The sequence below is a fragment of the Grammomys surdaster genome, unplaced genomic scaffold (assembly GCF_004785775.1).
Source record: "Grammomys surdaster isolate TR1022 unplaced genomic scaffold, NIH_TR_1.0 279, whole genome shotgun sequence".
NCBI lineage: Eukaryota > Metazoa > Chordata > Mammalia > Rodentia > Muridae > Grammomys > Grammomys surdaster.
Genome location: NW_021604720.1, coordinates 10,586,083 through 10,613,649, shown reverse-complemented (window position 1 = coordinate 10,613,649; position 27,567 = coordinate 10,586,083). Strand labels below are relative to the sequence as shown.

General features: G+C 47.5%; 1 protein-coding gene across 2 annotated transcripts in view; it reads left to right on the top strand.

Annotated features, from left to right (window-relative positions):
- Positions 1-25,365, top strand: part of Nrde2 (NRDE-2, necessary for RNA interference, domain containing) — a 36,310-nt gene extending 10,945 nt beyond the window's left edge. Inside the window, exons 4-14 of one of the 2 annotated variants that reach the window (XM_028777324.1) lie at positions 4,180-4,332; positions 5,989-6,439; positions 7,887-8,286; positions 10,018-10,151; positions 12,449-12,569; positions 16,155-16,330; positions 18,380-18,766; positions 19,491-20,416; positions 21,434-21,572; positions 24,493-24,564; positions 25,044-25,365. In XM_028777324.1, coding sequence (XP_028633157.1) covers positions 4,180-4,332; positions 5,989-6,439; positions 7,887-8,286; positions 10,018-10,151; positions 12,449-12,569; positions 16,155-16,330; positions 18,380-18,766; positions 19,491-20,416; positions 21,434-21,572; positions 24,493-24,564; positions 25,044-25,169 — 3,085 coding nt within the window. In that variant the 3' untranslated portion in view covers positions 25,170-25,365. Of the gene's footprint in view, positions 1-4,179; positions 4,333-5,988; positions 6,440-7,880; positions 8,287-10,017; positions 10,152-12,448; positions 12,570-16,154; positions 16,331-18,379; positions 18,767-19,490; positions 20,417-21,433; positions 21,573-24,492; positions 24,565-25,043 lie in introns of both variants that reach the window. The other variant, XM_028777323.1, reaches the window with a different exon arrangement.
- The last annotated feature ends 2,202 nt before the right edge of the window (positions 25,366-27,567 follow it).

Here is a 27,567-nt window from a genome sequence, read left to right as displayed (position 1 = left end):
TAGGTCTTGTTGATTTTATAGTCAATATTAGCCATTACATTACCTGAATTATTATTCATGTAACTTTTTTTTTTTTTTTGCTTTGCTTATGTGTTTTACAAGAGAGAAATTATATTTTTTTCTTAATGGCACACAAGAACATAGTGCCATTGAGATTTCTGTATCTTCCTGTGGATTATGTACTTTTACTGAGTGCCTGGGAGCCCTGCTGATGTCAGAGAGCACTCTGTAGCTGAGGACCTGGAACCTGGCCCTGTTTCCATCAGAGGCCAACACTGTAGTCTTCTGGGATGCCAGTTAGTGTTGGTGACCAAGGGCTCAAGAGAGCTGATTTGTTCAACAGTACGTAGCTTAGGGGCCATTTTTGCCACCCATGCTTGCTGTAGGAGGAGGGGAATGAAGGCATTTAGCAAAAATTCGAAATGGATTGAGTTTAGGAGGGCAGGAACCATGGCTGCCTTGCTGACTGACTATTGTATTCCTGTTCCTGGCCCTCATCCCTTGATGTAGGGCCTGGTACCGGGGCATTTTTGCTGCATCAGTGGTTGAATGTAGTATCTTTTACTCTTTTATGTGTGCCTGTATGAGTGTGTGTGTGTGTGTGTGCGTGTGTGTATGTATGTGTGTGACGTGTGTGTGTGTATGTATGTATGTATGAGTGACAGGTAGGTGCGTGTGTTTGTGTGTGTGTGAGACAGAGGTGTGTGAGTCAGGTGTGTGTGTGTGTGTGTGTGAGACAGGTATGTGTGTGTGACAGAGATGTGTGTGTGAGACAGAGGTGTGTGAGTCAGGTGTGTGTGTATGTGTGACAGAGGTGTGTGTGTTTGTGTGTGTGTGAGACAGGTGTGTGTGTGTGTGTGTGAGACAGGTATGTGTGTGTGACAGAGATGTGTGTGTGTGTGAGACAGGTGTGTGAGTCAGGTGTGTGTATATGTGTGACAGAGGTGTGTGTGTTTGTGTGTGTGTGAGACAGGTATGTGTGTGTATGTGTGACAGAGGTGTGTGTGTTTGTATGTGTGAGACAGAGGTGTGTGTGTATGTTTGACAGGTGTGTGTGTGTGTGTGAGACAGGTGTGTGTGTGTGTGTGTGACAGATGTGTGTGTGAGAGACAGAGGTGTGTGTGTGAGGTGTGTGTGTGACAGAGGTCTGCAGGTGGTGTTGTTCTTCAGGCACCATCCATCTTTTTGTTAGCTGATTTGTTTGTTTGTTTTAATAGTACTGATTGTACTTGCTTTTAAAGATGTATTTATTTTACCTTTATGTGTGTAAGTGTTTTGCCTGCATGTATGTATGTGCACTACATGCCTGGTGACTGTGGAGGCCAGAAGTCATCAGATCCCCTGGAACTGGAGTTACAGACATTTGTGAGCTGCCATGTGGGTGCTGGGAACCAAACCCAGGTCCTCTGCAAGAACAGCCAGTATTCTTAATCCTCTGAGCCATCAGCCCCCATTACTTTGTAACAGTCTTTAAACTTTAATGCCTTCAAAACAAGCTACTGTGTTGTAGCTTTGGAAACTTTTATTTCTCTCTGCTTTCCTAGAGCTGGTAGAAAATGAGTTACAGGGTTTCTTAAAACCACACAGCTACCAAGAACACTTGCTTGAAAGGCTGTTAGTTTAACTTTACAGACTCTTGTCTTTTTAGACTTGGTCTCATGTAGTCCAGGCTTGCTTGAACCCTTGCTTCTGTCTTTTGGCCTGCACACCACCTCCAACTTCAAATCCAGGTAACGTTTCTGTTGTCACTGTTTGTGAAGGCCAGAGGTCAGGGCTGGGTGTCTTCCTCTGTGGTTGTCCACCTTCTCCCTAGAGACCAGTCTCTCACAGGACCTGGAGCTCACTGTCTGGTTGGTAAGTTCCAGGGCTCCTTCTGTTTCTGCCTCCCCGTGGTGGAGATAGAGGAGTGTGCAGCTGCCCCATCTTTTTATGTGGGATCTGAGGTTGAGTGTCATGCTTTCGAAGCAAGCATTTCACGCACTGTGTGGTATCTACCCATTTCCCAGATAGATTTTTTTAGGTCATTTTATTGAATAATGTTTTTTAAGATAAAATAGATTGTTCTAATGTTTCTCTTCTGTTTTCTTGATAACTTCTTTAGTCTGATTCTGGGAAAGCTAAGCTAGAAGACGTGTTTGTTTCCACACAGTAAGGACTAAGATATTAGTGAGTTATGAAAGTCTTTCCGTGATGTCAGGAAAGTGGGTTCATGGAGGGTAGCATACCAGGTGGGAGTCAACTTCAGGGCACTGAGGGACAAATCCCTCGAGGTGATAGCCACTAATTGACCTTGGTTTCCTGGGGTGAGGTCTTCAGCTGCGCAGGCGGAGGCAGCACTTGTGTGCACTGAGAACACCTCCTCTTTCTGAGTTCAGTTCTCACCAGGGAGTGGTGAGTGCCTGTGTCCTCCCCAGAGGTGCTCTATGGCTGCCCTCTGCTCCCTGGGGTTGAGGGTCCTTCCTTTGTGGATGCTTTTGCTCATTTCTGGCAGGCTTGCCCTCCTTTCGTTGCTTCATAGGGGTTGGTAGGGAAATCCACAGCTGTCCTACAGGTACTTGTAATATTCTTCAATATGTTTCAACCCAAGGCTTGCCATTGAACAATTATTTAGTGAGTAGCTATTTTTTCCCTCTCGAGACAGGGTTTCTCTGTATAGCCCTGGTTGTCCTGGAACTCACTCTGTAGACCAGGCTGGCCTCGAACTCAGAAGTCCGCCTGCCTCTGCCTCCCAAGTGCTGGGATTAAAGGTGTGCGCCACCACTGCCTGGTTGAGTAGCTATTTTGTGTCCCTGAAATACCATTCTCTTATTTTCCTTGCCAAGAGGGATCTAGAAATCTCCAGAATCTTTAACTGTGTCTGGGCAGAGCTACAAAACAAAGTCTGTAGCTTTGTGAACTGATTTCTTCAGAGGAAAAAAAAGATGTTAAAGGCCAGAAAACTTTCCTTTCCTCTCTTCGCTCCAAGGAGGTGGCTCCATGCATTTGTGTCTGGGCAGACCCTCTGCCAGTCCATTGATGCTTCCAAGAGGCAAGTCAGGGTCTTACCAGGAGCTCTCACCGTTCTGCCCTTTCTGTAGGAGGCACATATGTCCATATAGCTCAGGTGAAGACTGAGACCATGCCAGAGTGACATTGGCTGTAGCACGTCAGAGTCATGGCCTTTCTTTTTTTATGTACTCATTTGTAATAAAACCTTGGAAGACTTTACAATAAGCTGGGTGAGGTAGGCCAGTGAATGTTAATGTAAAGGCTTGTTGCCTTTGGTTGTGTGGCTGTGTCCTTTGGCTATTGCTCTAGAGGCTTAGAGCAGGAATGTTTTCCTAAACAACCTTGTTTTGGAAATTCGTTTGCAGTTGTGGCTGTGGTGGTTTGGAAGAGAATGGCCTCCACAGACTTATATTTGAGAACTTGGTCCCCAGCTGGTGAAACTGTTTGGGGAAGATCAGGAGTGTGGCTGTGTGGGAAGAGTGTGCCGCTGGGGTGTGCTTTGAGTTTCAGAAGCCCATGCCAGACCCAGAGAGCTCTTTCTCTGCCTCATGGTGGTTGTCTCAAGATGTGATGTCTCAGCTCCTGCCTCAATGCCATACTCCCTGCTGCGATGGTCTCGGATTCTAACTCTCTGGAATGCTAGCAAGCCCTCAATAAATTCTTCCTTCTATAAGTTATCTTGGGCATGGTGTCTCTTTACAGTAATAAAGCAACCAAGACAATAGTTACAGGCATTTAAATATTTTTCTATGTTTGCTTGTTTATTTCTCAGGGTTTATTTCATAGGACCACTAAGCTGGCTCTCCTTCTCTTTTTGTATTTCTTGTTTTAAAATAGCATTTTACTAAGTTGCCCTGAGCTTATGCTCTTCCTGCCATAGCCTCCTGAGTAGCCAGGACTGTGTGGGCTGTGCTGCCAGTCCTGGCTGAAATGAAGTGTTTAAAAGGAATGACTGTATCCTTCAGGGTTCTTTTCTTGGTAAAGTGTTATTTCGTGGTTGCAGGTTTTGCTTCATTTTCAAACTCTTCCCTTAGTGAGAACCCTCTTCTCTTCACTGCTTGTGTGGTTCTGTGGACCCGGGTGTGTTTGATGCCATGGGGGTTTGATAGATGCAGCTTACGTATTTCTGAAGATGCCAAATGTTTCCAAAGAAGTTCTAAAGTTCCTCTCCCTTGTTTTTTTGTCTGATAGTCAGGGAAGTAATGCTACTGCTGCTGCTGCTGACGGACCTCACTCCATTTGGCTGGAAGATATTCACACTCTGACAGATGTCTTCAGGACAGATAAGAAACCAGATCCCGCCAACTGGGAGTATAAATCTCTGTATCGTGGGGATATAGCAAGGTAGCCATTATAGTTCCTGGTTTGGTTTCTTTCTTTCTTCCTTTCTTCTCCACCCTCTTTTTCCTCTTCCTCTTTTCTGTTAGAAGTAACGTCCCCTTTGAACTCTCTCAGCACTGTCTGTCTGTCTGTGTCTCATGGATTCTGTTGGATTTTGCCCATTGTTGAGTTGTAAAGGCAAATGGCTCTTCCATAGTCTAAGATGAATGCTTTAGCTGGAAGGTCTGTTAGGGGTCATTGTTATCCCTGGCGCACAGCATAGTGCCTGGCCGAGTGGGTGTTCAATAGAGTAATTAGTTGCCATCAGGTATCCAGGAACTGTGTGGTCTGATGTACATGCCATTTGAAAAGTGGCAAGAACGTTTTTATTTATTCAGCCCCCCACACATGCCACTTAACAAATGACATTTGGTGGCAATGCCTTTGTCACATTATTTCTAGCAGGCACCAGCAGAGAGTCATAAAAGTAGGGGGTGACATTTGCCTCAGTAATGAATTCGTACTCTTCTCGTAATCTATCAAAAATATTTGAAAAAAGTGTGTGGGGTGGTGCATTCCTTTAATTCCTGCTCCTTGTGAGGCAGAGGCATGACTGTCAGCCTGAGGGGAGACTAGGCAACTTGGGGAGTCACCTGTCTCAAAATAACAGCAGCAACAAAACAAAATTTGAGTGTTTACTGACTCCCTGTAGACAGTTAGGACTTTGCAGGGAACTTGGGACATAAAGGACAAAGACATGACCCCTGCTCTCACTTCGAAGGTCTTGAAGGTCAAAGGTATTAACCTTGCAATTTAGCTCTGAGACCTTGGAAATCAGTTTTCTTTTTGGTTTGTTTGGCATCTGTTTTGAGCTCACTATAATGCAGGCTGGCTTCACACTCACTGTATAGCCATGAGCTAATAGCTCTTGTAGAACAGTTACTGTCCATGTAAGAATGAGAGAGTTCTTACACTCATGTACTCCTCCAGCACTTTGCCGATGACACATTCATGCCTGAGTGCTTACCATCTGTCCATCAGCCCATCAGAGGGTCTCATACATTTTAGAAGGAGCCATAGGTAATATACTGCCTCCTGAATATGTATATTACTAACTAGAATTCACCTGTTTCTTAGGTTTTCCTTTGGTTTAAAATTTACATGCAATTAATCTTGCACATTGATGAACACCTACACCTGTGTAACCATGACCCCTGTGACAACCATATGTTTTTCCACGGTCCCTTGGGTCCCAGCGGCATTTGTTACTCTCATGATTCTCCTCCTCTGTTTGTCTTGTCTGCCCCGAATGTTGTGCCTGGCTTCTTTACTCAGTGTGGTGTTTCTGACAGTCAGCGTGTGGCATTTGTCAGAGATTTTATCTTCTGCATTAGTCCATTTTATGGCTTTACTGCTGCTTGTTATGCATTCTCCTGTTGATGGCCACCTGGATTCTCTCCAGTCTTTGGCTGCTGAGAATATTTGAGCACGAGGCTCTGTGTGGACATGTGGTTTATTTTCTCTTGGGTAAATACCTTGGAATAGAGTTGCCAGGTCACAGGATCTGCCTGGGTTTTAGAATTTTACATACGAGGTGAATGTGGAAGAAGACGTAGGTTCTAGGATGGTCAGTTGTACATGGGGAACAAATATCTTGTCTCAATTTCTTTTTCTAACTAGGTACAAGAGGAAGGGAGATTCGTGCCTGGGTATCAATCCTAAGAAACAGTGTATATCTTGGGAAGGGGCTTCTGCAGCCAAGAGGCACTCACACAGGCACCCGGAGCGCTATTTTACCAAGAAGAATGTGGGGTTAATGCACACTGAGGGGATTGCTGTGTGCAGTAACCCTGAGCCTCCCTCCTCTGAGCCAGTCACATTCATCCCAGTGAAAGACTCTGCTGATGCAGCTACTCCTGTCCCAACATGGCTGAATCCTCTGGGGATTTACGATCAGTCTACCACACAGTGGTTACAAGGACAGGGTCCAGCAGAGCAAGAACCAAAGCAGCCGGACTCACAACAGGACAGGGAGAGTGCTGCTCTTAAGGCCAGAGTGGAAGAGTTTAACAGAAGGGTTCGGGAGAATCCTCGGGACACGCAGCTATGGATGGCATTTGTGGCTTTCCAGGTAAGTGTCACTGTCCTTGGTCCACTGTCCAATGTCCTTTGAAATGACATTTCTGATTTGGAGCTGACCTATTTATTCTGTAGCACTTTTCTGTCTGTCTGACCGTCCGTCCATCCATCCATCCATCTGTCCATGTATTCTTGTTGGTACTGGGAATTGACCCTAGGATCTTGCACATCCAAGCGCCTGCTACTGACACCCCCCTCCCCCAGCTCCTTTTTTGTTTTATTTTGAGCCAAGATCTAGACTGGCCTTGAACTTGTTATCTTCCTGCCTCGGCCTCCAATGTAGTTGGGATTGTAGGTGTACACACTAATCACACTTGGTCCTGTCCTGTAGCACTTTTTGAACTGCTCTGGATAAGCCTGGGCCAGGCTTCTTGTTCGTTGTAGCCTTTGACCTTGCTTGCTCAAAGTCCGGTGAGGAAGCCCAAGCATCCGAGGAGACAATGCAGCACAGAGCAGGAATGCTGTGTGTTATCTGGAATGGAGTGAAACTTGAATAGAATGTTTCTTTTTTAGCAGGAGTTGGGGTGTGGGAGTGTGGTTGGAGGGGTGGGTCATGAGGGGTAGGGTAGGTAGCTGTGGGGTTGGTGCTGGGATGGAACTCAGGGCCTCACAGATCAGACACATCTATCACTGATTGGGATCTCAGCCCAGGAGAGCAGAGAGAGAGGAGACACACTGACAGTGAAGACAAGGCAGCCCTGAAGTACAGAGTACCAGGCCGAGGGCCGAGCTGTGGAAGGACTGTCCAGAGTGTGCTCCTGCCTCAGCGCACAGCTTGTCATTGTCATTCATTGCCTTCTGAGGAGTTAGTAGGTTATGGCTGTTTTATTGGTAACACTGGTTCCACCCTGTTCAACACACTGTGTGCTAGTTACCGATGTATAAATTCATGTTGAATGATGCAGAGGTCAGAGAGATCGCTCAGTGGTAAGAGCCCTTGCTGCATAATCACGGGGACCAGGATTCAGATCCAAGTTCCAGTGTCACAAGAGACTGTATAGTGCTGTGATTCTTATCTCTAAGGAGGGTGTGGGTGTGGGTGTCAGCAGACAAGAGAGGATTGCTGGAGAGATCAGAAGTGTGATAGAGGAGGACACCTAATGCTCTCTTCTGATACATATATGTGCACATGTACCTACACACAGCATAGGAACACACATAACCAAAGAAATAGTAATAAGTAAGTCTTAAAAACCCAGAATGACAAGGACAGACAGTTCTGACTGGAGAAATAAAAGACAGAATACACCAAGTGTTGCAGGCACCAAAGGAACTGTGTTATGTGTTTACTAAAGTGGTTTATCAACACAGTCTTACTAGTAGCTTAATTTGAAAGCTGGAAACCCACTGGAAGTCATGCAGGCAGAGGACTGTCTAACTGAGGAGCACATGTGTGTAGTTTACGTTAGTAAACTGTTGTTCTTGTTGTTGAGGACGAGGTCATGAAGAGTCCTGGCATCTATGCCCTTGGGGAAGGAGAGCAAGAGAAGCACAGGAAGTCCCTGAAGCTCCTCCTGGAGAAGAAGCTGGCTGTCCTGGAGCGGGCCATCGAGAGCAACCCAAGCAGCGTGGACCTGAAGCTTGCCAAGCTGCAGTTGTGCTCAGAGTTCTGGGAGCCCAGTGCGCTGGCCAAGGAGTGGCAGAAGCTCCTCTTCCTGCACCCCAACAACACAAGCTTGTGGCAGCGCTATCTCTCCTTTTGCCAGAGTCAGTTTGGCACCTTTTCTGTGTCCAAACTCCACAGTCTATATGGCAAGTGCTTGAGTACCTTGTCTGCTGTTAAAGATGGCAGCATGTTATCCCACCCCGAGTTGCCGGGCACTGAGGAGGCCATGTTTGGTAAGGATATAAACAGAAGTGGCTGTGTGGGAGGGTTTTGTTTTTGTTTGGCTTTATGCTTATTTTAGAAAGGTCTAAATTGTCAGAGCGGGGGTTTTTATTTCAAGTGTTACCACTCTGTCTAATTTTAACAGAATCCCATCCAGCTTGCAGGGTGGGTGGGTAGCTTGTTAGAACTAGCAGAGTTAGAACAAGATGACTGGACATCCTTTCTACTTATTCACTGAATAAACACATCTCAGTCTTAGTGGCTTTGGCTGCCAGTGGTCTTAGCTGATGAGACCCCAGTTACAGGGTCTCTGGCAGTACATGAGATAGTATACTTATTACATACATGTAAGTGACTGGAGTTAAGTGTTAATATTTTTGATGTGTCCTCAAGGATTGTAGAAAAGAATCTTGGCAGTCATGAACTGCAGCAGGCATCTCATGTCATGGATGCAGAGTGTCACTCTTCAGCTTTGGGTTCTGGATCTATCCTTTATTGTGACAGTGTACAGATTCTGATCTATGACAGTGTGCACATTTCTGAACCTGTTTGAGCCTGCTTACTTATCAGGACAGTAGGCTGGCACTTGCTTTACCAGAGCATTGTGAATGTGAAGTGAGCTAGCGGATGATGGACCTGCATGTGACAAGCATTCATTTCATCGAAACCCCTGGTTTTAAAAGTTAATTATCCTAACATCGAGAGACACAGGCGTATTGCTCTAGACATAATTAGAATTTGCCTCATTGACATAGAGTCTTGTATTTGCCTGGAAGGAACGGTTCCCTGCATACGTGATGTCCTAACATGGTGTTAGCCCCTAGCACCAAGATGAAAACGAGTGACACGGAGCTTTCTTTTGAAATGAGGAATTATTCATGCTATGCTTACGGAGCTTAATGCTGTTTAGTAAATGGGATTACACCACCATTAAGACGAACTGAACGTTTCCATGTTCAGAATGTGCCGTTCAAATGTTGAGGCCCGTGGTCTGTTCACTCCTGGCTGAATGAATGCGTGGCGGCTATTGCCGTCTAGTGATAGACTGAGTTCCGCTCTGCCTTCTGACACAAATGGGTGCCATCCCCTCTACAGTTTTTCCTGTAATAGTAAGCTTTGAGTATCGGATAGCTATCATTCAGGCCTAGCTTTTGCCTTATTTTAGATACTGTATATGGTTTTACTGTTAATATTTGTGTAGTTTCATACAAAAAATAGAAAACCTACCTTGCTTATAATACTGTTATGAGTCCTTTTATTTATTAAAAAACAATTAAGCTGGCCATAGTGATATATACCGTTAATCCCAGCACTAGGGAGGCAGAGGCAGGAGGATGTCTGAGTTTGGGGCCAGCATAATCTATGGAGTGAGTTCCAGGACATTAAGGACTACACTAAGAAACGCTGTCTCAAAATATAAGGTTTTAGGTTTACTTTTATTGACGTGTATGTATATGTGTCTCTGTGTATGGGTACCTGAGGAAGCCAGCCGAGTGTGCTAGATCCCCTGGAGGTGCAGTTATAGATGGTTTTAAGTCATCTAACATGGGTGCGAGGACCTGAACTCAGGTCCTCTGGAAGAGCAGCAAGTGCCTGTAACTGTTGAGCCATCTCTCCAGCCTGTTAGTGCTTTTAAATCTGGACCCTGAGAACATAACTGGTTCTGGGTGTTTGGTTGCATGTCCTATTTTCTCCCTTTGTGGTGTCAACAAAGACCTGTCCCCTTTCGCTCCTGTTTGCAGGGCTCTTTCTGCAGCAGTGCCACTTTCTACGGCAGGCTGGGCACTCAGAGAAGGTCATCTCACTGTTCCAGGCCATGGTTGACTTCACCTTCTTCAAGCCTGACAGTGTGAAAGAGCTGCCTACGAAAGTACAGGTATGGCACCCTCTGTGTCTCAGAAGAATCCCTCCATGATAACAATGGGGTGTGCTGGGTAGATAAAGGGGGGCCCTCCTTCCACATACAAAGTCCACTGACAGGCTTGCTTCCTTGCTTACCACCCCAGCTTAAATGCAGCCTGTTTCCACAGTCGTAATGCCATTTTGAGCTCTTTGTCTTGTTTGGGTTGTGTTGCTACCTCTCTGGTACCTACAATCGCTGCTTGAGCTATACACGTGTTACACGTGGATGTTTTGTCAGCCGTCCTCACCAAGAAGGGGTTCAAGGCTTTGGTTTTTTTTTTTTTTAAAGATTTATTTATTTTATGTATATGAGTACATTGTCCCTGTCTTCAGACACACCAGAAGAAGGCATCAGATCCCATTACAAATGGTGGTAAGCCACCATACGGTTGCTGGGAATTGAACTCAGGGCCTCTGGAAGAGCAGTCAGTGCTCTTAACCGCTGAGCCATCTCTCCAGCCCCGAAAGGGTTCATGTTTAAGGTGATGAGACACTTCTCGTGTTCATGTCGTATTAACATGACACAGCATAAGAGCTATGTGACTGTGAACAACCACTTCCCTTTGTCCACTGGAAAGCTTGGCTTTCTGCTTTGTGAAAGGCTCTAGGAGGGAAGGTAGCAGAACATCTGAGTTCATGACGAGCCCACAGAAGAGTGTTTGAGAAGTTAAGGTCTCGTGTGAACTGAGAGTGAAGACATTTTTATTATGATGCTACCTTTAGACAAAGTGGGGTTAAAGAATTTAAGCCTGTTAATACTGGCACAGCTGATTTTTAATTAGCTTTTATATAGAGCAATTTTAAAATGTGCTGTGATGTTTTAAGTCTACATGATGCTTCAGAAGCGACTCTGGGGTCCTGTGGTGAGGGTCTGAATCCTTTCACCCCTCTGCTGAGGCTGTTGATCTGTGGGGAGAACAGTTTCTGGTGGGCACAACACTGCGCCTCATGGTGATGTTTCAAGCATCCCTGCTCTGCTCTGTTAGAGACCCAAGCCATGGCATGGAGATGTTAAATCCCAGCGGCACAGTTCCCTAAGCATCTGCAAGCCAGCGCACAAAGAACTACCTATTCAACAGTGTTGTGCGTTTCCTGTCTAGCTGAGAGATACCATCACCATAACATAGGACCAAATGGGCCGGGGCTGCCACACTAGTCTGTTTCAGGTTATAAATACACATCCCACTCTTTAAAAGTCAGTCTTTGCTTGAGAGCACTTTTTGTTTATTTTTGGCAGTTCTGGGGATTGAACCCAGGCCTTTACATTTGGTAGGCATTGAGTTATTTGTTTATTTTTAAGTCACTGTTTCAGAAGCCCATCTGTAGTCTTTCCATCCCCATTTCCTGCAGGTGACTGGCACTCATTTGCTCTCTAAGGCTAGTGTCCACTCACTCACCTGGCCCTGTGACTCTTGGAGGGATTCTTCTCCTCAAGATACATCCTGCAGCTGTCAGCCTGTGATGTGCTCCCCAGAAACCGGCTTGCTTTCCAAAGGTTCCTTTAGAAAGTTTTCATTAGAGAAGATTGTTGCTTTCAGGAAGACCTATTGCTAGTTGTTGCTACAGCAAGATCAATAACAGGGTCCCTTTCTGTTCAGTGCTATGTCTGTGCTGTTCCTGGGGATGACTGACTAACCTGTAAGCTGCTTCCACACACTGCAGTTCTCAAGTCCAGGTGACATCAGGGCCTGGCCTCCAAATACAGATGGCTTTGTCCCACAGGCACCTTCCTTCCATCAGCTGTGCCAAAGGCATCTGTTGAGTTCCTACTGTGTGCTGAGCTAGATGTTAGCATTAAGCAGTTACCTAAGATGTGATTGTCCCTTCAGGAGCTCAGTTTCTCCGATTGAAAGTTTGAATTCCCATTCTCTCAAAATGTCCTGAAAACTACGTGACTTCAGGGGTCAGGTCAAGTGGCATGAGTGGAGCTGGCCGTGGTTACACTGCACCAGCAGGGTGAGGACTGGGAAGTGCTTTCCTACCCAACTGCAGGCTCTTGTCACCAAACCTTGACTAGCCTTTCATAACCTGATCTAAGGAGTCACCAAGTCCAGCTCACACTTTAGGCAGGGGTGGAGTAATGGGGCCCGTTTGGAGGCCTCCTGCCGAAATAATTTCTCTTTCTGTTTGCTGTGTGGATCGTGAACTGGCTTTAAACATTGCTTGTATGATATTTTAGGGATCTTATGCTCCCATCAACCACCTGTTCTTGTTTGGTCCAGGACTTTGGCTTGTGGTTGGCCTAACTTCTGTCCTTTAAACCTGAGCCAGGTGGAATTCTTTGAACCCTTCTGGGACAGCGGAGAGCCACGTGTTGGGGAGAAGGGAGCCCGAGGCTGGCGGGCGTGGATGCACCAGCAGGAGCGTGGTGGCTGGGTGCTTGTCACCCCAGGTAAGTGCTTCCAGAGAGTAGGGACATGCCTCCTATGCTGGGCTAGGTTTCCCACTTCATGGTTGTTGCTCTGTAGAAGCTGCTTCACTGAGGCGGCTGAAGAGCACAAGCGTCAGATGCCAGAACTTACTCAGATGCTGGACTGCCAAGCACGTAGCTCCCATTCCCAGCATGCAGCGCTCCCAGCATCTGAGGGTCTGAGCCTTCCAGAGGAAGAAGGGCTTTTCCAAGTTGCTTCTCAAGTGGCTGGAGTGTTGCTAGCCCTACTTCCCATTCTTCTGGGCATAGATGTAAGGTACTCTTTGGTCAGTGTTCAGGCTAACAAATTCTTTGACAAATTCTTGCCTCTTTAGGAACAAAGAGGCAACTAGCTTGTTCATAGTTGTCATTCTGTGTAACACCAAAGTGCTTTCTAGGTTTATCCTGTAACAGAGCCAGCCAGTAGGACTACAAGGCAGACTTCTGGCTCTCAGTCTCTTAGCCACAATTTCAGTAGCAAGAAGAGAGCAGGGCTCAGTGGACAAGGTGCTTGGTCAGAAGCCAGCTAGAGCTGGGCAAGACAGCACACAGTGGGAACCTCATTCCCAATTAAATTATTAGGACTTTGCTTTTTAGTTTCGAAGTACTTGTAGATGTGCATGTACCTGGAAAACAGGTACAGAGAGTAATAGCGCGTCCTGTGCGGAGTGTTCTCAGACTTCAGCACTCTGTGTCCCTGTGTCTCTGTGTACATATGTGCATGTACATGTGTGTACACACGTTTGTATGTGCGTGTATGTATTTGTGTACGTGTGTGTATATTTGAATGTATCTCTGTGTGTGTCTGTGTGTACTTAACATGTGTGTGTGTATGTGTGTACCGGACAGTTCCATCATTTGGGTGGCTCTGTGTTCTTGGTCACGATAGAGCTATTTCATCACTTTGGGTTTTTTTGCCACTGTTCTCAACCACATCCATCCTTCCTTTCCCATAGTTACTGAACATGGGGATCAGTTCTGATAGATAATGTTATAATGGAATCATCATTTGTATGTTCGTGTGATAGATGCATGTGTGTGTAGGTATGAATGCATGGTGTTTGCCTAGGCATGAACACGAGTGGGGGCCTCTGTTGCTTCCCACCTTGTTTTAGAGACAAAGTTTGCCACGGAATTTAGAGCATCCCGCTTTATCTAGACTTACTGGCCAGCAAGCCCCAGGATCTGCCAGTCTCCTCCTCCTCCTCCTTGGCCCCATTGATGGGGTTACAGGTGCATACTGTCATACCTGCGTGCTGGTGAGCTGCACCCAGCACACACCTTACCCATTGAGCTGTCTCCCCAGCTGCTGTACAACTTTAAAGAAAAATTAGTTGCAAAATAAAATATAAAATTTACCACGGTAACTGCTAAGAATGCAGTTCGGTGACGTTAGGTGCATGTACACAGTGCATAGCCGTTACTGGGGCGATCTCTAGACACGTTCATTTCTCCAGCTGAGCTAGTCTCGGTTATCATCATCCCTGCCTCCGAGACCCTCCTCCCCTGACTACTACAGTTCTCCAGCATGTATCTATCAGTTGATGACCCTAGGCACCTCCCAGAAGAGGAGCCACATATTCCTCCCTGTAGATGGCTTCTTCCACTTCCTTAGTGGCGTGGGGAGTCATCTGTGTCGTAGCATTAGCCAGAATCTCCTGTCATTTCAAATTTGTGTAGTATTTCCCTGCATGGGTACCACAGTTTGGTTATCCATTCATCTTGAATGCACACTTGGGCTGCTGCATCATGGGTGGTTGTGGTGTGCTGTGAACCTCGGTGCACCTTGACTGAGTCCACTTAGAGCCCTTTAAGGTACACATTTACAGGCAGAACTGCCCAATCTTGTGATAGTCGTATAATTCTTTGAGCTGCCATCTTGTCCTTTACAGCTGTTGGTGCTGTTTTATGTTGCTGCCCGGACATCCGTTGTTTGCTCTGTGATGTTTAGGGTGATTTTATTTTTTTAGCCCATCTCTGAGACACGTCTGCACTGTTGCTTATGCTGGGGTTGTTCATTTTATGCTGAGCATCAGTCTGTGGTCTAGGTAAGCCACAGTCTGTAATCTGCCCCGAAGACAGCAAGGCTGTTTTGTTTCTGTGTGATGGGCAGGACTGCCCTGAGTGTGGATGCACAGGCTTTGTTGTTTGTGTGCGTGCATTTCAGCCTTCATCTTTCTGCAGTGGTTGGTGCCAGCTAGTGTTATAAGAAACCATCAAACTCGTTTTGGACGTGGTTGCTGTGTAACGGCCGTTTCTTTTGTAACGGCCGTCAGGTTCTGCTACTTTGTAAAGGCCGGCCGGTTCTGCTGCTCCGGTCGGCAGGTCAGGGTCTAGCAAGAGAGAAAGCGGGGACGGAGGAAGGGGAAAAAAGGGGCGAGAGACGCAAAAGATAGATACAAGCCAGAGTCCGGTGGAGTCTCTTCAAGTCTTCTTTATTCTCCTCTCTTCTTACTATATTCTCACTCCTTCAGTCTCCTGTACTCCTCTACTTCTTCCTACTTCCTACTACCTCCTACTTTCTACCTCCTACTTTCTACCTCCTCTACTCCTCTACTCTCCTATAGAAGGGAAATCCTGGGTATTTATACCCTTTACCACGTGACTTGCCCTCGTGGACAATCTCAACTGAAGCCACTACGTCACGTGCCTTGTAGCCATGGATACCAGGAGCACCTGGCAGCTGGGGGCACTAAACAGTGTAACAAGATGTTTATCAGAGTGCGCTCAGCTATTGCAGGCTGTTGAAACAAGTCTCTTGTCAGGGTATATGGCTCGAGATGGCTGTAAAGATGATAGCCACTTTCGGCTAAGAGTCGGCTCCCAACATGCTGCATTTTTCTTTCTTTCTTTTTTGTTTTTGTTTTTGTTTTATTTTTTGGTTTTCGAGACGGGGTTTCTCTGTATAGCCCTGGCAGTCTGGAATCGCTGCATTTTTCTATGCCCTGAAAATGCTTGGCTTTGCAGGCAACTGAGACTTCTTTATTCTTTAATGCTACATGTTCAGACCTAGGAAACATAGTGAAGTCAGTGGTTGGATACCCTAAGTTAACAGTTTTTAAATCAGGCTATAATGATAACTCATAATTATGAGGCCACTGGCTAAAAATCAGATGGGTTATCCAGTGTGGTTATTAAATTCCATTTATTCAAAAATAGTGTTGTTCAAAATAATTACCTCCAGCTGTCTATTCTTAAAGTGCATTAAAATGAAATGAAATTAAGAATTCCGTGAGTCACATGTAGGTGGTGGCACAACTTTAATACAGATAGTGTTTTTATCATTTCAGGAAGTTCTTTTGGGGAGTGACAATCTAGAAATCTATTCCCAGGTTTGTTTATTTGTTTGTTGAAAGCATTTTAAAAAAATAAAGGAATCACCATCCATCCTTTATCTGCTTCTTTTTTTCTGGGACTCTCCCTGCTTCACGAAAATCCTTGAGCCAGGGAGGCAGCCTAGGTGGTTTGTCTGTGTCACGTGCCACATGGAGCTGGCCCAGAAGGTGATGGTGGGGACGATGGGTTTATTTTCTGCTCCAGTGAACTAGGTGTCTCATTATTATCTAGATGAGGATGAGGAGGAGCCAGAAGAAGAGGACCAGGAGATTAAAGACAAGACCCTGCCCAGGTGGCAGATCTGGCTTGCTGTTGAACGTTCTCGAGACCAGAGGCACTGGCGTCCCTGGCGCCCTGATAAGACCAAGAAGCAAACGGAGGAAGACTGTGAGGACCCTGAGAGACAGGCATGTACCCTCACTACAGCAGAAAGCCTGCCCTCACCCCTTTGTGTGTGTTCGTGTGCGTGTGCGTGTGCGTGTGCATGTGTGTGCATGATAGCCAGAAGAGAGCATCAAGTATCCTACCTTCCACTCTCATTCTCCATCTTCTCCTTTGAGGCAGGGTCTCTCCCTGAACCCAGGGCTCTCAAATTTCTAAACTAGGCTGGAAGCCAGCAAAGCCCAGTGACCCTTATGTCTCTACCCTTCTTGGATCTGGGGTTACAGGCATGTGCAAGCCTACCATCTTGTTAAGTAGATGCTGAGAAATCCCAACAATAGGTCTCATGGTTTTGAATCCCTGAGCCGTCTCCAGTGCTCCCCCTCTCCCCCCAATCCCCGGCATGATGGATGGAGAAGGAGTTAGCGTTGATACTTTACTTACCTCATTAAATGGTTTGAGATTTACTGCTCGGTTTAGTGTCTAGCATCTCTGGAGATTGCAGAATAAAGGAAGATGTGTTATTTTGTTTGTTTATTGTTGTATCGAGGCTGTGTAGTCCAGGCTGGTCTTGAACTCGTGATCCTTCTGTCTTCAGTCTCTTGAGTGCTGGGATTACAGGTGTGTGCCACCACACCAGCTAAGAAGTGCTATTTTCATGCCTGGGATTGATCTTGTTTTACAAGATACCAGCTCATTGTTTGGCTTGTGATGCCATGTTGTGTAGGTCAAGTGATTTCCTCAGTGGATGAGGCTCTTGTGAGCTTCCCTGCAAGTGAGGCGCCCTCAGGGGTCCTCTGCCTCTTGTTTGATGCTTGCCGCTTTTGCCTACATGCATGGTCTCTGCTCAGATAGTTAGAGCCGGTGTGTGCCGAAAGGATATCCGATACCGGAGCACGGAGGCCTCGGGACTGGCAGTGTTGGAGGTGCAAGGAGCGGCCAGACTGGAGTTAGGATGCAGAGAGTAGGGGTGGACCAGAAGCAACCTGGTGTGAGCAGCGGAGAGCCTGGAGGTGCCAGTCCTTCCCTGGATGAAGCTGCCGAGTGTCTAAAGGGAGGGTCATGGTTGGAGGGTTTTATAGAGTTCACAGCTGAGCTGGTTTCTGGAGCAGACTGTCTGAGTAACTTCCTGTCAGTTTGCATTTTCTCTAATCGAAACCCAAGGGAGAAAAGAAAAGCTTTCTGATTAATTAATGGTTCCGTTTGTTGAATCCTGGGCAGTCCAGTTTGATTGTGCTTTAGCCTGTTTCCTCTATGAGAGGCAAAGACAGCAGTCAGCGTGACGGCACCTTGAGACGGGACAGTGTCCTTGGCAGTGCACTTGAAAGCGGTGGTGTGAAGTCGAATTTCCAGAGATTTAACGCTCCTGGGAGCATTTACAGCCAGCACCCTGCTTTTAATTGCACTTTACACAGTCCATTGCTTCTGTTGTCGTCTTCTTAAGCATACTTCTGTTTATCTATTTTTGAGCTGTTTTCATTTTCTGAAGCAACTTTCTAGAAAGAAACTACGAATAGTCTCCCACCCTAGAATCAAAGGTCTCTGTAGCTGCTGTCTGCCAGCATAGCTGTCAAGTCGTTTGCTTTCTAAAGTGAACTTGAGCCTAGGATTTCTTTGAGTCCCGCAGGTTGCTTTGGAAGCCTGTTGGTCTTTCCCTCCTTCCCAGTGCATCCTGGGTGTGTGTGAGTGCCAGTGGCCCCTCAGGCTTCAGCTGCTGTTCTCCCTTGCCTTGGGAGGCCTTCTGAGTTTTAGTGTTGGAAGAAAACCTAGCTACTGTCTACTTAAAACTTACTTTACTTTGACTGGCATTGAATTAGTACTGTCTGTTCAGAGGGCTGTGAAACCTGTGAGAGCCTCTGTGTCTCATTGGCTGCGTCCCATTGGCTGCGTCCCATTGGCTGCGTCTCATTGGCTGTGTCTCATTGGCTGTGTCTCACCGGCTGTGTCTCATTGGCTGTCTCATTGGCTGTGGCCCATTGGCGGTGTCTCATTGGCTGTGTCTCATTGGCTGTGTCTCATTGGCTGTTTCCCATCCCATTGGCTATGTCTCATTGGCTGTCTTGCCTCGCTTTCAGGTGCTGTTTGATGATATTGGGCAATCTTTGATCAGACTTTCCAGCCCAGGTCTTCAGTTCCAGCTCGTGGAGGCCTTTCTGCAGTTCTTGGGCGTGCCTTCCGGCTTCCTTCCCCCAGCCTCCTGCCTGTACCTGGCCATGGATGAGAGTAGCGTCTTTGAGAGTGAACTTTATGATGAGAAGCCCTTGACTTACTTCAACCCTTCATTTTCGGGCATTAGCTCTGTGGGCTACATGGAACAGTTGGGTTGTCCTCGCTGGACCAAAGGTCACAACCGAGAGGGCGAGGAGTTTGTTCGCAATGTCTTCCACCTTGTGCTGCCTTTGTTCTCAGGCAAGCAGAAGTCCCAGCTCTGCCTCTCCTGGTTACGGTACGAGATTGCAAAGGTAACTGGAGCTGCCTCCTCCCTTACGGCACCTCAGTGTCTCCCCCAAATGCATCTGCATGTCATCCTCACAAAACTTCCTCCTTCAGTTGACTCTGGCAGTCATCTCAGATGTGAAGGACCAGCAGACAGGCAGGAGACAGTCCCGTGCTTGGTGGCTAGAGCTGTCTGTTGTCTGTGATTATCCAGGCACTTAGTGCTGAGAGGCAACATCAGCTTAAGCCGAGTTAGAGGATCTGGGGTTCTTAGGATAGGAAATAAGCTACTTACCCTATGCTTTGTAGCTGTCGGCTCAGGGTGTGTTCCCAGTCACTGCTCTGCCCTCTGCTGGCCAGTGTTAGTACTGACTTCTTATGGATAATGTGGTCTCAATTTTTTTTTTTTTTTAAATATGTCCCTTGGTAATTTCATACACGAATACAGTGTATCCCATCCTCAGCGAGCTCTTGCCTTTGGACAGAAGGAAAGTGCAGCCCATCTCTTCGGAGGCAAGCACTTGGAGGGGGTCAGGCCTGTGTGTTGGGAATTTGAGTAAAAACCTGGTTATGGTTATGCTGGGCCCTATGGCTACGGTAAACCCTGATTTCATTGCCGGCTCAGGGATCTGGTGTTAGCCAGATTTGATAAAGGGCGTGTGGGTACTGGTGCTTTGTCAGTGCCTCCTCAGCCTGACAGACAAAGACAGTGTTTGGGGGACCAGAGTTGTTCTTTTCTTTTTACTATAGGTCATTTGGTGTCTGCACGCTAAAAAGAAGCGATTAAAGTCTCAGGGAAAGAACTGCAAAAAACTAGCCAAGAATCTCCTTAAGGAGCCAGAAAACCGAAACAACTTCTGCCTCTGGAAGCAGTATGCATACCTGGAGTGGTTGCTGGGTAACACAGAGGATGCTAGAAAAGTGTTCGATACGGCACTCAGCATGGCAGGCAGCAGTGAGCTGAAGGACCGTGAACTCTGTGAACTCAGTCTGCTCTATGCCGAGCTGGAGATGGAACTGTCTCCCAACACTAGAGGAGCCACCACAGGCCGAGCTGTCCACATATTAACACGGCTGACGGAGAGCAGTCCCTACAGGCCCTACACTGGGCAGGTCTTGTCCACCCAGGTTCTGAAAGCTCGGAAGGCTTACGAGCATGCTCTGCAGGACTGTCTGGGGCAGAGTTGTGCCTCCAATCCAGCTCCTGCAGAGTCTTTGGACTGCCTGGGTAGCTTGGTCAGATGCTTTATGCTCTTCCAGTATTTGACTGTAGGAATTGATGCTGCTGTGCAGATATATAGTCAGGTGTTTTCCAAGCTGAAGGGCTCTGCTCTCCTAGAAGGCCCTGGGCCAGAGGACAGCACCAGCTCCCAGAGTTTGACGAGTGTTCTCGAGGCTGTCACCCTGATGCATACAAGTCTGCTGCGATTCCACATGAATGTTTGTGTCTACCCTCTGGCCCCACTCCGAGAGACCCTCTCAGACGCTTTAAAGCTGTATCCGGGCAACCAGGTTCTTTGGAGGGCTTATGTACAGATTCAGAATAAGTCCCACAGTGCTAACAAGACCAGAAGATTCTTTGACACAGTCACTAGGTCTGCCAAACATTTGGAGCCTTGGCTGTTTGCAATCGAAGCTGAGAAGCTGAGGAAAAGGCTGGTGGAATCTGTTCAGAGGTAATTACTGGCAGTCTGCTACGTGGGCTTCACAGACCTTTATGGGATGGATGCCGTGTTTGCGGCCCCTTGCCAGGTCTTAGGCGGATAGAAGAGGACATGCCCCAGGCCCTGCCACACCTGGTGTGACTGTTCTAGCTGTGTCCAGTAACAGACTGAGAAGTGAGTAAGACCTTAGGAAGTGGCTCCATTTTAGAACCAGTGGTGACTGTTCTCCTGCACCAGGCTTCCACCTGACCGGTTTCTGTATGTCTAGGAGCTCTAATGAGAGCACCGTGCTGTCAGGTGTAAGCTGTAGAGGCTATGATGCCAGCACCCACTCTGCCACTTGTCACCTAGGTGATTTGGGGCAAGCACTTCATCTCTCAGTTTCCCCTCCTGTCAAATGGTAATCGCAGAAGAGCTGACTTCATGGGGTTGCCTCTGAGGGCCAGTGCAGCAGGTGCGTGGCCTGAGGGAGGATGCAGCTCTGCAGCTGCAGGCCTCTGCCAGCGCTCCCTGAGAACGGCCTCGTGCTTTCCCTGACATCTGTTGACATAGCGTGTTAACATCTGAAGGCTAACGATCATCTTGGGAACATGTCAGCTTAGGAATCACTGTTCCTTCTGGAATATTTGCTTTGCTTCACATCAGTGAAATCCTATTAAATTAGGATTGCTTTGAATGATACTTGAGTGTGCTTGGTTTTCCCAGTGATATTTTATTCCCTTGATCAGAGTCTTGTCCATTTTAAATTGAAAGGCCTTTTCTCTCCCAAGGAGGACTTTGCATTCTGATTAATGGGGTTGTATGTGATTCCTGGGTAGGTTCCACATAGCGAAGAAATACATTCTTGGCCAGTGCCTTTGCTTATGTCATGCCTGTACCGGCTGCCGGCATGCTCACACCCGGGGGACAGCACTTCCCTGAAAAACGGATCCTGGTGCTGCTCCCCTTTGCCATTGCTGAAGTATGTCTTCTCATGGTAATGTTGGGGACAGAAGTTGTCTTAGAATGACCTGAGTTCTTTTCTTGCAGGGTAGGTGGCAGGGAGGTCCATGCTACGATCCCCGAGACTGGCCTTACGCATCGGATCCGAGCTTTGTTTGAAAATGCAATTCGGAGCGACAAGGGCAGCCAGTGCCCCCTGCTGTGGAGGATGTATTTGAATTTTTTGGTAAGAAAAAAAAATACTTTTGGACTCTGCTTCTGTTTTGTTAAAGCCCTGTGTCTAAATTTATAAGTAGACAAAACTGCAGTTGTCTGTAGCCACTGCCTGGGAAGGAGGTCCTTCTTTCCACCCCTCGCTTGGCATTGGTTCATTTTTATGTGAACTAGATTAAGTAGTGTCTCCTCTTTCAGGATATTTGGAAGATGAGATTCAAGAGTAATTGCTGTTGCTTTCTCTGACACGACTTTGTTAAGCTAGTGGCTTGGAAAACGGTCCAAGAGCTCTGAGTTCAGAGAAGCAGACATTCTCGCCATTCTGTTCACGAGAACTTCCTGGTCTTGATTTAACTTCCTTATTGAAAGATAAGGTTCGGTCACGACTGTGAAGTCTTGAGTGGGACATGTAGATCAGTTCTAGCATGTCAGACCCTGGGTTCAGGCTCCAGCACCATTAGAGAGAAAGGCAGAAGAAGACAGTCTGGCCTAGTTCTTAGAAGCCGTGTGGTCCCTTCCCTGCTCTCCGCATCAGCCCTGTCTGGATTGAAGGCCTGAGGGACCCAGAGGATGTGCTACTCAGTTCAGCTCTTGGTACATGGGGCAAAAGCCGGCACATTCTTAGGTGTAGTGTTGTAGTAAAGCAAGCAGCACCTAGGTTAGCTGGGCGGTGGTGGCGCACGCCTTTAATCCCAGCACTTGGGAGGCAGAGACAGGCGGATTTCTGAGTTCGAGGCCAGCCTGGTCTACAGAGTGAGTTCCAGGACAGCCAGGGCTACACAGAGAAACCCTGTCTCAAACAAACAAACAAACAAACACCCAAAACAAAACAAAAAGCAGCACCTAGGTCTAATGCTCTTGCCTTCACACTCATTGTGTTGTCTAGGGGTGCGTGCGCACGTGTGCGTGCTCGCATGTGTGTACGTGTGGAGGCCAAAATGCCAACCTTGGGCACCATTTCCTGGGTGTTTCACTGTTTGTTTGAATTGAAATAGGGTCTTTCACATGGTGTAGAACTTACCAATAGGCTAGGCCAGCCCAGGATCTCCAGGGGGCTGCCTGTCTCTGCCTCCCAGTACTGGATAACAAACAGCTCTCTGCTACCACATTTGCTTTGTGTTTTTTTTAACTTGTGTTCTGGGTGATCTTTGTGCTTGTATGACAAGCATTTTACCAGCTGAACTGTGTCCCCAACACTTAGAGTAATTCTTTAGAGCCGGAAGCCTAAGTTTATGGCTGAATTCCATGCGGAACAGAGGGCTGCATGGGGAGATGGTATTTATGGTGTGTCCTGATTTGACTGCCTGGCAGCCTGGTGCAGCTAACAGGAAACTCTGGCTTTAGTCAGTCTCTTTCCTCCATGTCTCAACCTTTGTAAGCAAAGGAAAGGGTTTTAGAGTAGAGTGGGGATACTTGCATATTTGGCAGCTTCATATCCCAGGTGTTTGGATTGTCACAGGGAAAGGTCAGATGACAGTACTTTGACCGAGATTGCAGGGAGCTGGATATGCGTGGGCTGTCTACAAAAAACTGCTGTTGATTTGAAAAGAAAGGTCTGGGCCCTTAAGGAGTTTTTATTTTTGATGAGGTAGTGTTAAAACCAAGGGTTAATTAGAGTAGTGACTTTGCCTGGCAGTTCCTGAGGCATCTGGGTGGCCTCCTAGCACTTTTGTTAATTAACTACAGTTGAAAAGAAAGAAGGAAGGAAGAAAGGAGGATTAAAACTCAAGTGTGAGCGAGCGAAGCGTGGGCAGAAGTGTCAGCACAGGAGAGAGCTGCTGTCAGCCTGTCGTGGAGATGGCATGCAGCATGCAGAAATGTTAGGCGTTAGGCCTCATGTTGGTTGGATATAGAGGAAAAAAAGGAATCAGACAAACAGCAGGTAAGTTTCCTTCTTAGGCTGAGCTTCGGCAGATGGCAGCCTCAGTGTGAGGGGACCTCCTAGCTGACACCTGTGTGTGCACATCCTGGTGGCGGTGCTGAGACTGGCAGCTTCCTCCAAGACTCTGGCCGTGTACTTACACAGAATTGAAGGACATGTAAGTAGCTAAGCCAGTCAGCCGGTATGGGACCAGACGTGCACAGTGTAGGAAGCCTCACGACGTAAAAGGAGGCTGTGGGATTTCTGGGTTGTCACTGTTGGACTTTCTTTACCTCCATGTAATTGCTGCTCATCTGTTGGCTACTCACAGATCTTAGGCCATTTTTAGAATGGCCTTCATATTCAGGGCTAGGAGAAACCTCACTACACACTGAGTACTGAGTATTCTCCTTCCCTCTGTCCACCTTCTTTCTGTCACCTGTCCTCTGGGCATCTTTTCCTCTTCTCTCTCCATTCCTCTCCTTTCCTCTTAAGCAAAGGCAAACCAGAAGTGTATTGTAGGCGCAGCACGTCTGTCCTGCAGTCTAGGCCACAGCTGTGCACGTCAGGCTGCCTCTTAGGCACAGTGGCCTCTAGACTCTGATGGGAAGATTTACTTTGAATAAGTAATGGGCACATTTGCCTTTTGATTTTTATTTATTCATTGTCTTGAGAGAGGAGGATTTGAGGAGGATTTGTTAGCCTCCTGCCTCAGCCTCCCCTGGTGGATGTGCCATCAGGCTTGTCATGTAATGCCTCTCAAGAGAAAAGACGTAACTGGTACCCAGGGGATCACTTGGTTCTCTGACGTTAATGCTCTTAAACTAGCAGATGACTTTGCATGTGCCAAGTCCTCAGCCTCATGAGCATGTCACCCCCAGTCTGACAGTAGTGTCCTCACAGCTGAGCCCTGTTCCCTGGCACTGGGAACTGTGTCCCCCCCCTCCCACTACTTGCGGGTGGGGTCAGCACATGCAGGCTGGCTCCGGTACCTCAGGGCAGGGGTAGAGTGTGCCAGTGTAGCCTTAGCTTCCCTGCCTCCATTGTTGACGATAATCTCTTCCTGACACAGGTTTCCTTAGGAAACAAAGAAAGAAGCAAAGGTGTGTTCTACAAGGCCCTCCAGAGCTGCCCTTGGGCAAAGGTAAGCTTTAAACACAGTGCTTGCTATCTTCTGCTTCCCAAGGACTTTCCTGCCAGCCTCTGCCTAGCAGTGTTAGGGTGTGTGGCTTTGTGGGACAGTACCCTATTCCAAAGCCTTTTCCTCATAAACACTGTCCCCACAGCACCAGAGTTCCGTGTGGCGGTCCCTGTAGCAGTAGATGGTACCCCATGGGTGAGCTGCTTTCCAAGAATTCCCCTACAATGCAGATGCCCGTGTCCTACTCAGACCAAGAGGTGTTGGGAAACCAAACGGTCACGGCAGTGCCTGCTGACCCTGCTGATTCAATCAGAGTGAGGGCTGCACTCTCTTTGCTGCCATTCATGGTTTCCCCTGGACATTGCAGAGCTGCCTGAGCTCGTCTCGGCAGGACAGAGAATGATGGGACACGCTGGGACCCTGACTTGATCTTGGGACTCTTTGATGCTTACGGCCAGTGTTGGTCTTTTCTCTGCCTCTAGGTGCTGTACATGGATGCCATGGAGTATTTCCCAGATGAGCTGCAGGAGATCCTGGATGTGATGACTGAGAAGGAGCTCCGTGTGCGCCTGCCTCTCGAGGAGCTGGAGCTACTGCTGGAGGATTAGAGTGCAGCCAGGGCTGTGCCAGCTTGCAGAGCCCAGAGGGCCCAGAGGGCCCAGAGAGCCCAGAGAGCCCAGAGGGCTGCAGCTGTGCAGCGGCGTTCTCCACTGTCCCAGTGGGGTTTGGATGTATTTTACATATTATATATGTGATCTGTGTGTACAGATGGAGTCATGCCAGTGATAAACCTTTTGTGGTTGACATGTGTGCAGCTTCTCATTCCCTCTGCTTAGCCCCCGCGCAGCCCCTCACACTGTCTGTGTCCACGATCCTAGTTTAGGCGTCTGACCCTGGAGTCACAGGTCTGGCTGCTTGCCATTGCAACCTCCCTCTTCCTCTGGACTGATAAGCAGTTACAGTGTTCTCTTCCATCCAGCTCAGGTGACGGTTACTTGACAGTTCCTGTCTTGGGTTATAGGTGTGGTTATAGGTCTTTCTCTGGCCTTGCTTTGGTGACACCGATCTTTGGACCAGGAGCATCCACAGGGCCTTCCCTGGAGCCCTGGTGTTCATGTGCTCAGTACCGTGTGGAAACCCTTGGGCAGGACACCAGCACCCTCTGCAGGAACCTTGCTGGTGACCTTAGAGCAGAGCCTGTCTGTTCCCAACAACAGACCTCAGCCTGGTGTAAGGAGGACCTGCTTTGAGTCACTTTTTACTGAGGGAGAACTCTGCAGCACAGCCTATTCCCACTGTTGTTAGCTTGCCTAGAAGGGGCAGCTTGTCTGTATTTACAGCAGGAGTGCCCGCAGGGATTGCAGAGCTTTCTGGATGTTTTGAAACAGGGTGGCCTTGAACTCTTGCTTCTCCTGCGCTTGACTCCTCCGTGTTAATACTCAGCATATTTCTGTTTATGCTGGGATTTCAACTCGGGGCCTTGTGCCATCCTGTGACTGTCTCACCCTTCTATGTGCACGTTTCTTACCCTTGTCTGACACTCCAAGCCAGGTAGCAACCTCTGGGCTGAATTTTGAAGCTGTGTAACTTCTCCACTCTGCACAGGCCACCTACGTGTAGCTATCCTTGGGAAGACAGAAACTCTTCCCTATCCCCAAGGTAGCCACACCCTAGGCCTGGAGCCTGTGAAGAACCTATAGAGGGCTAGTCATGGATGCCATTACATTCTTATTATCCAAGCAGAGGCAGAAGGAGCATTGAAAATTTAGTACCAGCCTGGCCTATACAGTAAGCAAGCCTGGGCTACATATTAAGATCTTAATGACAAAAATAAAGTGGAAAGGCCATCCTATCCTGGGGTATCTGCGTAGGCCCAGCCTGGTCAGGAAACTCTTAGAAAGTGAAAAAGGAAAGTAGAAAGGGGCATACTGGAAGGTGGGTGGGGGAGGAAGACAGGACCCAGCTTGACCTGCTCTTCTGACTGAGATGGAGGGTGGTGGGTACAGGAGTCAGGGTGGCCTCTACAAGCTGGGAAAGGCCCTCAGCCAGTACTGATCTCAGCCCATGGCTACAAGGAGCTGAATTCTGCCAATGGACTTTAAGGAAACTGGTTTTCCTCTTTGAGTATCCAGAAAGGAGTGCAGTGGATACCAAGACTGTAGCTTTCTGAATGGGCTTTTGACCTATAAACTAAGACACATTTGTACTTGTTTAAGTCATGGTGACAACAGGAGAGGAATATGCCTTCTCTCCATAGGCCACTTACCTCCTTGTGGCTTTAAGGAACCATCTGTTAGGAAAGGAAATACAAAGTGCTGAGGTTTATGATCCTAGAACTGAGGCAGGCATGGTTGGGACAGGATTCTTCACCGACTCCTCAGGGATCTCGGCCTCTTGAGAACATGTACTGGCCAGTGTGGAGCCTGCATAGCCCACAGCAAAGCAGACTTCTGAAAAACCAGCCACATTAACCTAGCCTTTACTACGCAAAGACCACTGGCCTTGTGGCTCTACCTGAGACACTGGCTTTGGAAGTATGAAGTGGGGCTCCTTGTGGCTGCTAATGAGCTTCTTTAGTACGGGATCCCTGCATCTGCTGCAGGGACGTGTGGGTGTGCAGCCACAGACCAGCTGTCAAAGTGTACACTTACTCTGATTACCTTTTGTCAACTTGACAAAGCTACAGTCATTTGAGAAGATGGAACTTTAACTGAGAAAATGCCTCCATCAGACTGGCCTACAGGCAAGTCTATGGGATTTTCTTAATAAATGATTTTTTTGGGAGGGGCCAGCCTACTATGAGTGGTGCCATCCCTAGGCAGGTGGTTCTGTGGTGTTTGAGAAAGCAGACTGACCAAGCCAGGATAGATCCCACGATAGCTTCTGTTTCAGTTCCTTTCTCCAGGTTCCTGCCCTGACTTCCCATCATGATGGACTGTAAGCTGAGAGATAAAATGAACTCTTCCCAACTCCCAAAGTTGCTTTTGGTCATGGTAGTCATTGCAG